General features: G+C 39.3%; 1 protein-coding gene across 9 annotated transcripts; it reads right to left on the minus strand.

Moving 5' to 3' along the window:
* Positions 1–527: 527 nt before the first annotated feature.
* On the minus strand, positions 528–12,310 carry rbbp8l (retinoblastoma binding protein 8-like). 9 transcript variants are annotated; one of them, XM_046397772.1, is made up of 14 exons: positions 12,175–12,310; positions 10,310–10,408; positions 10,138–10,180; positions 8,585–8,680; positions 7,218–7,330; positions 6,909–6,984; positions 6,543–6,694; positions 6,386–6,429; positions 5,706–5,785; positions 4,689–5,391; positions 4,490–4,589; positions 4,334–4,398; positions 3,990–4,167; positions 528–3,257 (listed from the first exon to the last, which is right to left on the minus strand). In XM_046397772.1, exons 2-14 carry the CDS (start codon positions 10,368–10,370, stop codon positions 3,196–3,198), a joined length of 1,773 nt encoding a protein of 590 aa, XP_046253728.1. In that variant the 5' UTR covers positions 10,371–10,408; positions 12,175–12,310; the 3' UTR covers positions 528–3,195. The 9 variants fall into 9 exon arrangements, with proteins under 9 accessions (XP_046253728.1, XP_046253722.1, XP_046253723.1 ...); XM_046397766.1 differs by having other exon boundaries at positions 6,543–6,724; XM_046397767.1 differs by having other exon boundaries at positions 4,490–4,586; positions 6,543–6,727.
* Positions 12,311–12,644: the final 334 nt, after the last annotated feature.

Consider the following 12,644-nt stretch of genomic DNA (forward strand, 5'->3'; position numbering starts at 1 on the left):
CTCACAGTTACAAAGTGCTTCACAATAAAAAATTTGCAAACCGAAAAGGACAAGCAATGACTAATTAGAAAAAATGATCTAGATATAGATAATAAGAGCAAAGGTGCGGTCACCCTGAGTGACTAGCTGGGAAGATGAAAACTTGGTTTATTAAATATTATTGAGACTTTAGTCAAATGAGTGTAGCTTTACCTGAAAATCTTTTCAAGTGTAAATTGAATCTGCATGTAGAATGGTTCTCCAGGATGGTGACTGGAGCAGATTTCTTGTAACATTAAAACTGTGTACAAGCTTATAACACCGCAAACCTTTGATGGTTTTCAATGGTTTCTGCATCCCTGATCATCTACTCAAAACTGGTTTTCATAATGTCTTGAACAAAATGACACACGTGACGTCACTTGCATTTCCCTGAACACTCGTTATCGTTCAGCGAGAATTATTCACCCGATGTGTATAAGAGATGTGCATCTAAATGTGTTAAGGTACAGGAAGAGCTGAATCATATATACAGGAGCTACAGAAGCAACATTTAAGAACTGAAATTTATTTCAGTATCAGAACTAGTGCATTCAGTTCATATGGTTCATAAGAGTGTGTGTTATATCACTCCAAAAGACAAAATACCTGTTATGACCACACACAGCATTTAGCTTGGGAGCTTAGCACACTGTAAAAGACAGCATGCAATAATACACTCACAGTAGCACAGTCAATAACATTTTAATTACCAGACAGATGTGAATGGCAGCGAAAGGCTATTTTTTTCCACTGACCAGTGACCAAGCACTGAGCGTAATGGAATCTAATGGCATTAAAGAGAGAGGCATGATGGAAAGAGCAGAAATCAATAGATGACTGTAAAGGTTTTCACAAACAGAATAAAAAGTGCACGGTTTTGGAAAAAAAAGGAGAAAAATAGCAAAAAATCTCATATTACAAGTAAATATTGGCTGATTTTGTGAATTCATTAGAGCACGTTCATTAAAAAATATTTTGTATACAGTATTTATATAAAATGACACACCAGCTCACCAAAAGCTGTAACAGCTGTGAGTGGAAAGTTAATACTTGCAAAACATGTGCATTCTGAAAATGAAAAAGAGGAAGAGGAACCATTTTTTTCCCCTCTATATTTTTTCTTTGTTAGTCACTTAAGACAGAGTAAGAGACGGGGAGAGGCTTAGTGCAAAAATAGTGGTGACAGCAATGCCAGGAAATTGAAATAATTTTACAGTTAGTACAGGATTTCTACAGGTTTCAGTAAGTTCAATTAAAGACTTTTTAAGGCTGTTTTAAGATCATTATGAATTCAACTTTAGACCGATTCCACATCCATAGTAAAAAAAAAGCAAAAAAGCAAAAAAGCAAAAAAGCACAAAGAATATGAAGGCAAACTGGCAGGTGCTGCTGTGTGTTTTTCTTCTCATGCTTCTCTAATGACTTTATACAAAGTTACTAATTTGAGTGTTTTCTTATGCAAGGTGCAGCATGCTTCAAATTCATTATTTTTCAGCAGTCTTCATCCAAGCCTGAATATGCTGTTCTCAAGCCAGATCTCCTTTAGCTTGCACTTACCCATATTAGATAAAAGTGACATTAACAGGAACAATTTTAACATGCTACTTCTAAAAGAAGTTACTGCATTAAGGCAACAGATACAGGGCCCCGTGTTCTGCTTTTCAGTGACAAATAAAGGAAGTAGCGAGAAACTTGTCAAGAAAAAAAAAAAAACACTTCTAAACTGTAACTCAAACTCAACCTTATTTTAATTTGTTTAAGATACATATCTATCTATCTATCTATCTATCTATCTATCTATCTATCTATCTATCTATCTATCTATCTATCTATCTATATTTATTCCCCAGTCCTTCATCTTCTTACCCTTTTGCTTACCCTTGTCCTGTTAAGGCTTATAAGAGTAAACTGGGCCAAAGGCAGGGGATATTTATTTTATTGAAAAATGCTACATGAAAACCTTTAATTTGCTCTAATCAATAATTTCCTCATATTTTTATATTAACAGATTGATCAAAAGATTATTGTAATGCAAAATGAGTTGCTAATAGTGATGAATCCATCGAGAATTATCAACCCATCTGAGCTTCATGGGCAGGTTTAACTTTAACAACTCCTTGTTTTGGTTGGATGGGCAGCATATTCACTGTTGGGCTTCTGTTTTACCAGGCTGGTCTGTTGTGTGAGATTAGACTGACTTAATTTCATTGTGCAGCAACTGAACAGGCATTTGTCAGATGTGCTGCCTCCCCTTGTTTTGTTTGTTTGTTTGTGATGGACTGCAACCCTGACCAACGTCCACATTTCATGACTAATAAGTTTGTGCTTATTATACCGACCAAAACATATTTCACTTTTGAAATAGTTTTCTTCTCATTCCCACGGTCACAGATAACCAACAGAGGCTGGTAAGGCCAAAATCTGGTAAGTTTGTATGGAAATGCAGTTTATCTTCATGGGTTATATTGATGCTGAATTGACAAAGACTGTTGACATATGACAGTTTTTTCTTGTGTTTCTAGAGTAGTGTATTTTGCAGGCATGTAAGGGAGTTTTAAAGGGAGTCCTTTCCCCAGAGAGCACAGGGATCTTACATTACATTCTGCTCCGGTGTTTCACTTAATGTCAAACTGGTTGAAAATTTGTAACCTTTGGCCAGTAAAACAAGTTTATGCTACCCACCTGGGCTTATGTTCATCAGGTAAACACAGCTCCTAATAAATGTTAATGATTCTTTGAGCCTGCTGTATGTGTAAGGAAGCAACTGTTCACCACTTCAGCTTTATAAATAACACATCAGTGTTGTGTTTACAACCGTCAGTTAACTGTTCAGTTAAAAATGAAAAATTGACAATCGTGAGAAATGTAGTTTCTTTCAACTCTAATTAACTTCTCACCTCTCTTATCAATTTCATTTTCAGCCACACCAACAAACAGTAGACAGTCAAAGTGAGAGAGTAGAGCTAAACAAAAGTGAATATTGGACTTGTATGAGGTGGCCAACACAATACACAACACTAATTTAATGCTAAGGTTGTTCCGTGTCTGCTGGATGTGTAAATACTTTAATTTGTTGGCTGTATTAATTAAGTCAATGGTGTATTTACAGTTTCTTTTGGTATCAGTTCATCTGGGTTCAGCTGAGATCACCAAATCAGTGTGATATCACACTCTTTAGCTGGGGCTCTTCTCCTCAGTTCTCACTGTGATCTTGATCTTCCTGTCCTGCTGGATATCTATGAGGGGAAAAAAGAAAAATGTTCCAAACAGTTCCTTTTGGCGAGGGAGAAACAATGGCTTGAAAAGGTGTATTTTTTTTTTTTTTGAAAAAGAATGAACATAAGGAAGGTGCAGGTAGAGGGGCAGTAATTGATAGCACATCAGTTTAGTGGAGGCCATTTCCAAGGCCAAGCCCATAACATGCAGGAGTTTGACTTATCAGTGCATTGACATTAAACCGTTTAAAAGAATAGTCTAACATTTTGCATTCGTACATTCTGAACTTTCCTGATGACAGTGGGATGAGAAGATTGATACCACTTAAATGTCTGTAAACTAAATATAAATGCCACATTCAGGTTGTATGGGATGGAAGACTCCTATGTTTCAAATTGGGAGCGATGAAGTTTCTTAGTCATAATTACGACTTCAAATCTATTTATAAGTTAGAGACTGATAATTGAAGTTTGGAAAAAATGATATTTTTACACTTTGTTTCTTGCATGAATTGAACTGAAGTAGTGGTTGGCTTTGCTATCTTTGGAAGCAGTCAAACTATCTGCTTACCCCAGTTTTTACACAAAGCTTTCTTGAATTTCCCTTGGGATCAATAAAGTGTCTATCTGTCTATCTATCTAGCACTGGCAGAGGTATCTATCTTCCCATCGAAAATTATTTTCAAGCAAGGAAGATTGATTTGATTTGGAGACATGGAAAGCAATTAAGAAAGAAAGAAAGGCTTGCAAGACCTGCAAAGGTGAACTTATTCGTACTGTCTGTGTCCGAGTCTCCGTCGATTTCTGTCTCCACAGATGGCCTCTTCCTCTTGCAGCCCTGGTTGCTTTCTTGTCCTGACACATTCTCCTCCTTATCATGCTCGTCCGCACTGCTTCCTGTTTCAGATGCCTGTGATGCCAGTGATGATGACTGTGATGACGCAGAGAGAGCACAAGTTTTTATGTAGAGAAAATTTTATCTCAAGTGATAATAAACTGCAAATATTTTCTTGTGAAAGCAGTACATTTAAGTGAACGCATAAATGCCAACACAACCTGTGCATCTGTATCTGTTTTGTTGACTTGAGTTACCTTACCTTGTCATTTGAAGATAAAGATTCTTGCTTTTGCAGAGCAGAATTTAAAGTCTCCAGCACTACTACTGTTACAGAAACATGATACAATTTTATTATTCACTTGTATACAATAAATATCTGGATGCTACCACACAGAGACACATATGAGCTCTTTACCTGGACGTAAAGATAAAGTGAGGACCGGAACCTTCTTCTCACTGTTTTGGTCTGTCTTTCCATTCACCTCCTCTTTCTGCTCCTGCTCTTTGACTACCTGCTGTGACAAGACCATCAGACCATGAATTCTGGTAGTCCACATTTGACCCAAAGCCACATTTTTGCCTTTTGATTTTAATGCTAAAAGACTGAAAATTACCACGTGCTTGTGGTCACTGGCAGACTCTTCTTCACATTGTTTAAATGGTGGTGTAGAGGATAGTGAGGGAGGGATGACACGATGAAGCGAAGATCCTGGTCCATGTGTGGACGAATTTGTCTTCACGTCCTCATTAGGGCTGGTCTGTACTCTCTCTACACCTTTTAAGGCTAAAGGTGAATAACTGTTTGGTGATTGGTTGGATTTGGACTTTCCTCGATCGGATAGATCCAGAGGCCCCTCACAGACCTCTCTCAGCCCTTCTCCAGAGACCTTCTCGGCTTTAAATGGCAGCATTTCCATTTTCTCCTTGGGTTTAGTTTCACTGTCCACATGCTCTGACAGACTCCTCAACCTGAACAATACAGTTGGCTCTGCGGCACCGGGCTTAGGGGTGCTCTGCTTGTGCCAGAGGGATCCAAAATCTTGCCTTCGAGGGCTTCCATGTTGGCCAGTTGAGATCATGTTGGGAAAACGTGGCAGGTGTGGTTTGGACGAAGGTTGAACTGCTAGGCTGGTCCCTGGAGCCGAGGACCATGGGAGTGTAAGAGGGCTGCTCTTTATTGGTTGAGGACGGCAGGGGACAGGAGCATGGAGCACATGTCTGCTGGGGTTTACTTCTACACTTGTTGATGAAGAAGAGTTCTTAAGAAGGAGATCTTGAGGAGAGACGTAGGAGTGCTGCTCTTCAACACTCTGAACTCTAAAATATGACAAACAGACACCAGTTAGGGATAGGGAGAGGTCCAAGTAACCATACAGGTCATTAGCCCACAGTGATGGGCAGTAATATATTACTTAGTAGTGCATTTCACTTGCTTTTTTCCAGGAGTTAATAGTGTAAAAGAATATCTTTCCTCTTTGGTTACAAAACCTTTTTATATATATATATATATATATATATATATATTTGTTTAAATTTTGGCATACCCAATCACTGATTTATTCATAACTTACACACTCCCATATAGTGGCACAACAGCCCATTTTGCTACTTCCAATGTTCCGCTGTCTCACCTCCTCTCTCCAATACGGGATACATTATTTTCTGTCTTCCAGGATGAAGATGCCAGAGTTGTCAAAGCCTTGTATGAGTCCTGTGATAGCAGAGAGTGACAGCAAATGCATGAAATACTTGTAGGTATCAGAAAGAAAACAAATAAGAGTAGAAACATGTCTGGAGATTTTTGACTGGGATGGCCCAAGTCGGACGCACTGACAGTGGAATAACATTAATTTATCATTTACTGCAACCACTAACATTACAGTGTCTCACACACATTTCTGTGTCAATTCTTTTTACATTGTATGACATTAATTTAGCTGTCGCTTTCATCCTGAGTGACTGATAATAGGTGTACTGTACAAATAAACCAAACCAAACCAATCACAATGCAACAAAGTTGGAGAAAACAAGTACAATATAAAGCTTCAATATTTTATTCTCACAAATAAATTGTTAAATTTAATCAAATTAAACTTCTAAAAGCAGTCTACTTATGAAAGAAAAAAAAAACAGTGTTCATTCATCAAACCTTGGCCTCTCACTGAACAGATAGCCAATCATACGGCATTTGAGGTGGCTAATCAGGTGACCAATGACCAAAGCCTCCCTTCTGGACATGGCTCTGAATAAGAACATTTTTCAAAATGTATTGTGGTTAATTATTTTTAATGTTTAAATACTAAAAACTTACAATTTGACTTCTGGTTATGCCTCTCCATGGTCTTTGTTCACTTTCTGTTGGATCAGAAACAGAAAACATGAACATATTTGAGAATCAGAGGGGAGCATCATAATCCGCAAACAAACAACCAAAAGCTTTTCTCCTCCCAGCTCTTCTTCATCCTCACCTTCGGTTCTTTGGTCCACCTCAGTTTTCACTGCAACATCGCCATCTGCTGGCTGGTTGCTGGTCCTGCTGGATGCTGTGGTGACGAGGGCCACGGGTCCAGTGGAGGGAGAATGTTCAGGGGAGCCGTTTGGCTTGACCTCTGTGGTGGTGCTGCTGTTGGAGGAGTTGTCATTGTAACCCCTGCTACGCATAAATGCAGTGACTGTGTGTGTGTTTGTGTGTGTTGCTTTTAGGGGGACTACAATAGACTCCTTGGAGTTGACACTGAGATCCTTAAGAGCGGTAATTGTTATGGTGTTCTGGCATACAAGCAAACTGTGTTGACATATAGGGTTTGTATATTTTGGAAACACCATATACTCACTGGAGTGCTGCTCTTAAAATCTTGATCTCATCTCTGAGTCTCTTGTTCTCCTTTTTCAGGTTGTTCATTTCTCCTGCTACAACACAGAAGCACAAGTCGTGATCTGAGCGTGTAGTGGAAGGGAAAAACATGGACGAAGGAAGCAAACACCAAATACCGAAAGGCAAAGAGAAGGTAGGAAATGAATTTTAAAAAACATTTAGCTGGAATGCAAGACTGATAAGGAATGTGACGCAGGAGACAAATGATGGGTGATGAATGGATGAATGGTTTGATCAGCAATTAGAAAGACAAACATAAACAGAATACCCAGCAGTGAGATGTGTTGCAGGCTCTGTATCTGCGAAGCTTCAAACTCCTGCTGTCTTCTCTTGGCTACCTCCTGAGTTACTGTGCATCTGTCACACAGCCCCGCCCTCAGCCTAGACAAGCACAACATAGCATCGAACACATCTAATAACCAGACACGTAATTAAAGTTGTTACTGACAACATATTTCATGTGTTTTCTGCTCAGAAATATTCCCCTAACCTTATCCAAACAGCTTTTGTTTCATTGAAGTTGAAGATTTTAGTAGTCTATTCTATTTTGGGCTAATGTTAGCTAATATTATGAGACTTGATTGATATTGCTGGTAGGCTTTAGCCTTTAGCATTATTTGACTGCAGCATTGTATTTTTTTAGTTCACGGCAGTAATTAAAGTCCCTATTTTTAGAATATGTTTTTAACATCTTTCAAACTATTCCAATGAAACACATTTTTGAAAAATCATTTTACATCCAATCAGTCCAACCAGTCCGCCTCTCGCCCGTAGTCAGCTGGGATAGACTCCAGCCCCCCCGCGACCCTGACGGATTAGCAGTATAGAAAATGGATGGATTTTACATCCATCTATCCATTTTCTGTATCGACTTTATCCCTGGAGGGTCGCGGGGGGGGGGGGGGGGGCTGGGGTCTATCCCAGCTAACTATGGGCAAGACATGGGGGAAAAATCATTTGGTTGATGGAATATTAGTACTGTATATAGCACTGCTATTTGCCTCAGAAACTTTATTGATAGTGCAACTGAAAGTGACCAAAGTACCGCCCAGTGCATATGTCAATACATTCCCAGCCATACCCTACTAAGATATTGTGAAGCATTAAATTGTTTGAGTTCATGATATTTCATTGGTAGAATGCAAAATGCAATCGGTCTTGTGTTTTGATTAATTAATTTGCACCAGATAATATTGTAAGGCAGCACAACAGATCAGCCTTGTTTATCAGAGCGTGATGGGAAATGATACTTCTGAAAGTGCCAGTGGAAAAGCCCAACACGAGTTAAAGCTTTGTGTGAAGCATACAGGCTGTATAAGCGTAGCCTCTGATGTGTCTGTGTATTTCTTGCGGTTGGATTGTGAAACAAACAGCCACAAACATTGTGGTGGTGGTTCTAATCCTGTGGATTGTGAGCTGTTTTTTCTTTGTTAACCACGCTGACATAAACTTAAAAACAAAAAGATTATCTCTGCTTTATGTCTAATTTTTGTTGCCTTGGGACACGTGGCTGCTTAACGATATCAGATAGCATTCTCATGGCGTTCTTAGGCCTTGACTCCCTCTCTATACTGCAAACTACACAAAAAAATAACCAAAAAATAAACAAAAGGGGAATGCTGTATCAGGACCTACCTGTTTTCCAGCGTCTTGATGTTTTCAGTGAGTAATCTCTGCTGTTCTTTCATCTGCTGGTTTTTGGTGAACAGTTCCTCCATTCGCTTTGTATCGCTGTTTACACGTGCATGTACACACACACACACACACACACACACACACACACACACACACACACACACACACACACACACCTTCAGTCAAAATTTTACTTAAGTACCATAGAAGTATGATTAACAAAATGTACTTCAAGTGCCCCCTGGACCCTCCCATGTTTAAATAAACCCATTAGTGTTGGATGCCTCTGTGGTAGTAAAACATGCTACACATTAGGAATTCAACTAGCCTACATGTGCCTCTTAATGATTAAATAGTTAATAGTTAAACTTGATGTTGTCATATAACTATATTATTGGATTATTAATAGGGATCAATCAGCATCAAACCTATACTTTTAATTTTGTAGTTGAGGTGGAGCAGATTTGAACTGTTTCACATGCTGATTTGTAATTAACTCTATAACACATAGTATTTGATAAACTAACTTATGCATATTATTATTTGGCATAATATTTTAAGAAGAAAAATAACTACTTAGCTGCTAATTAAATCTAGTGAAGTCAAGGAAAGTTCATGTATCCAAGTACCTGAATACTAACTTAAACTGACTTTCCTCCATTTGTATAAGCAAAGTAAAGCCCTTGCAAAACAAAACTTGACTATTACTCTATAGCGGTGCTGTTAATATTTCCCTTGGTCATTTTCCATTTCCTTGCCAATTGAAGTAGCATGCCTGAACAAGCAGATGTAGTCCACCCACTGCAAAGCATTGCATACAGTCGTCAGATTAGACCCACAAGACAAACAGCCAAATCTAAAGTGATGGACTTTCTCTTAACCCTCACAGTGTTCTAGGCTTTTTAATCTTTCTATGTGAGGTATGTCAGTTGGTCAGTCTTTCACTTATCTCACTAACTCTCCTTTCACATAAGTGCAGTTTTAAACACAGCCAGGTTTGTAGTGACTATTGCAAATGTATCTTTTAAATAGACAAACACAATTCAAATGGGATTTTTAACCCATGGGGGTTAGTGGGCAGTTAGTTTGCCTCTGTGTGACACAAGCTATACATGACAAAGGCGATCCACAATATGGACGCGTGGACGAGGATTGATAGATGAAGTGCAACAAAATTTGGATTTGAATTTCACTTGCTTCTACAGCATTTGAAACTGACTCAAAGAGTTTCTTTTATCTCGGCTAAAATGACCCCACTCCCTCTTATTTCTTTTTCACTTGATCTAAGGAAAAATGAAACAAAGATTTTGTGACTCAGCAGAATGAATAACTTGTTACAACATGAGCGTCTTAATACTGTAAGCCAAACATGACATGGACGAACACAGAGCCAGGTGCAGGACCAGCATGCCTGCCTAACTGGTCCTCAGAGATTTCAGGCCTGAACATGGCTCCCACAGCGGCTGAACTTGCGTATCTCTAGACTTGAATATCTTGTCAGCATTGTCTAAACACGATCACCTAAACACAGAGGAGCTGCCTAACACACTCACCAGCCCTTCTTATTGGACAACTCTTGGATTTTCACCTGCCACCCTGCAAGTCAAACACACACACAGACATACCTGGTTAAGAGGACTTGTGGTGAAATCATTCCTGCACATACTACGAGATCCTCTTTGTATTACGGCTGCATTTACTGCTGTTTTCCTGATTTCCACTTACCCTCCACTTCTCGCTCGTGAACCTCCCGCAGTTTAAGGAGTAGGCTGTTAAAACACTCCATTAGTTTGGTGATCCCCTCTGACCTTGAAACACACTGTACTATAAAAAAAAAAGAGATTATTCATGAATAGAATGAAATTGTGTTTTTAAACTGAATCTTGATTTTAGACATATTAAGCTTCACCAGACCCTTTACACACCCTAAATTCAAAACCGTTGCTGAATATGTTATCTTCAAACTACTGATTTATTGAACACATAGTAAGGTAAGTTATTAAGGAGTTGGACGTTACAGCCTGAGGACTGAGTTGTGCATCTGGATGTACAGTTTGCTGCCGCCACACTTTCATAAGCCGTTCCTGTTACACAAACGTGGGAGCAAATTTTGTTGTTATATCTCGATGATTGAAACTAGTTAGACTGGTCCTGTCAGTTCTGAGACTTCCATGTGCAGTTTGCGCAGCCCATGAAACACAGCACACATAGTCTGTGCATGTGTATGCGTATGGATGTTTGTATCACACCGTGTCAGGTTAAAATTGTTTCACACACTATGATAATTTCTTGTCTGAAGGTCTCAAGTCAAACAAGTGACTTTTATTTGTCCGCAAACTGAAATCCTAAAAGTATGTCACTTCTACCCTGTCTCACTCACACACACACACGTGATCATTGTGCATGAAAACTGTTTTGCATTTTGATCAGTGTGGATCAGACTCTCTCGACATGTCAGGATATGTCAGGCAAGTGGCTGTTCAGAACATCTCAGTAGAGCAAGAAAAAACCTGTCTGCCTGTGTGTTACTGCTCTGCCGTCTCTAAATCACAGGGGTTTTTTTTCTTAAGTCTGAAACTGTAGGCCTCCCCTCAGACAAAACCCGGATGCCCCCTCAGTCCCATTTAGGCTGTGTGCTTTGATGTCTCTCAACTCCTGGATGTCGATGGGATCACAATTGTTTTATTTGATTCCACAGACATTCAACAACAAGATTTTATAATAATGCTATTTGACATAACTTCAGACCAACCATTTACACAAAAAAATGTCTCTGTCTCAGGCATTTATTAGTTTCTGAGTCTGTGAAAATACACTGAAATTCCCCAAAACTACTGCATGAGTCTAACTATCATTTTTTGCATATTTGTCAAACTTCTACCACCATTGATAGAAGCATTGTCACGTGTACAAATATCCTGAATGCCACACACCTATAGAGAGATACAGGTGACATGGAGACAACAACCTGGATATGTCGCTGTTGCAGCTTTAATGTACCGTTCTCAAACACCTCCCATCAGCTGGGAGGTTTGCCGTTTGATCAAAATCAGACTTGACTCGTATGTTTGGACGTCTTTCACTGCTGTCACGCAGTTGCTGCTGATGCTGTTCAGAACAACTGTATGAACTTTTAAAAAAAAGTGCCATTGGACGCTACTGTCGCTTCTCAGTTTCAGATCATCTGATTAATAATATAACTGGTAAGGCTGTCAGTACAGAGAGTTGAAATAAAAAAGCATTGAATGGGGAATGACATACAATTTAGTATTAAACCCTTTGGTCTGTCACATTTGTGTATGAGCTCCACCCTACACACACACATCGCACATTGTGTTTAATCTGTGCTTAGTTTAAGGACTCCAGGTATCTTATTGTAGACAACCAGCTTTATGTTTAATGATATAGACTTAATGCTGTTTTGTGAATGTGTGCCTGAGAATATTTTTAGACTAACACTGTGTAAGGAAAGTGTGGTAACTGACCATAAAACTCCAGGCCGCACATACCTGCACCTACTCTTCCCACCCGTGAGCCAATCTATTGAGGCCCTCAGGCAACAAGTCAGAGATTAATCAACAGAAACTCACCTCATATAGCTGACTACTTCTTCAGATGTGCACTGCTGGCGACCGTTTCTGCTCGCTCACACTGCAGAGATGGACTGAGTGATACAGAGACAGAGGGATAGAATGCGCAATAATGAAGAGAAAGAGAGGAGAATGAGGTGAGGGAAACCGCCCCACACCCTCCCCTCTCTCATCTCTCCACCCCAGAAAACCGGTCAGAGCAGTCGTCCCCTTGAGGAACACAAACACTGAGGCCTGGGCAAGTTCTCCCTTGATATTCCTGTTCTGCTGAAATCCCACATAACTGGCTAAACCAGCCCTATAAAGCCTGTGGGGATAGAGGGACAAAACTGATAGGGAAACAGAAACGCAGAAAACTGCAGTGTCAGAAGTTAGAGAAACGAATTTAAAATTATGATATTTTTTTTATTTTTTTTTTATTTTTGATTAAACTACATTCATAAGCAAACTTACAATACTGGCGTAAGATG

The sequence above is a fragment of the Scatophagus argus genome, chromosome 8 (assembly GCF_020382885.2).
Source record: "Scatophagus argus isolate fScaArg1 chromosome 8, fScaArg1.pri, whole genome shotgun sequence".
NCBI lineage: Eukaryota > Metazoa > Chordata > Actinopteri > Scatophagidae > Scatophagus > Scatophagus argus.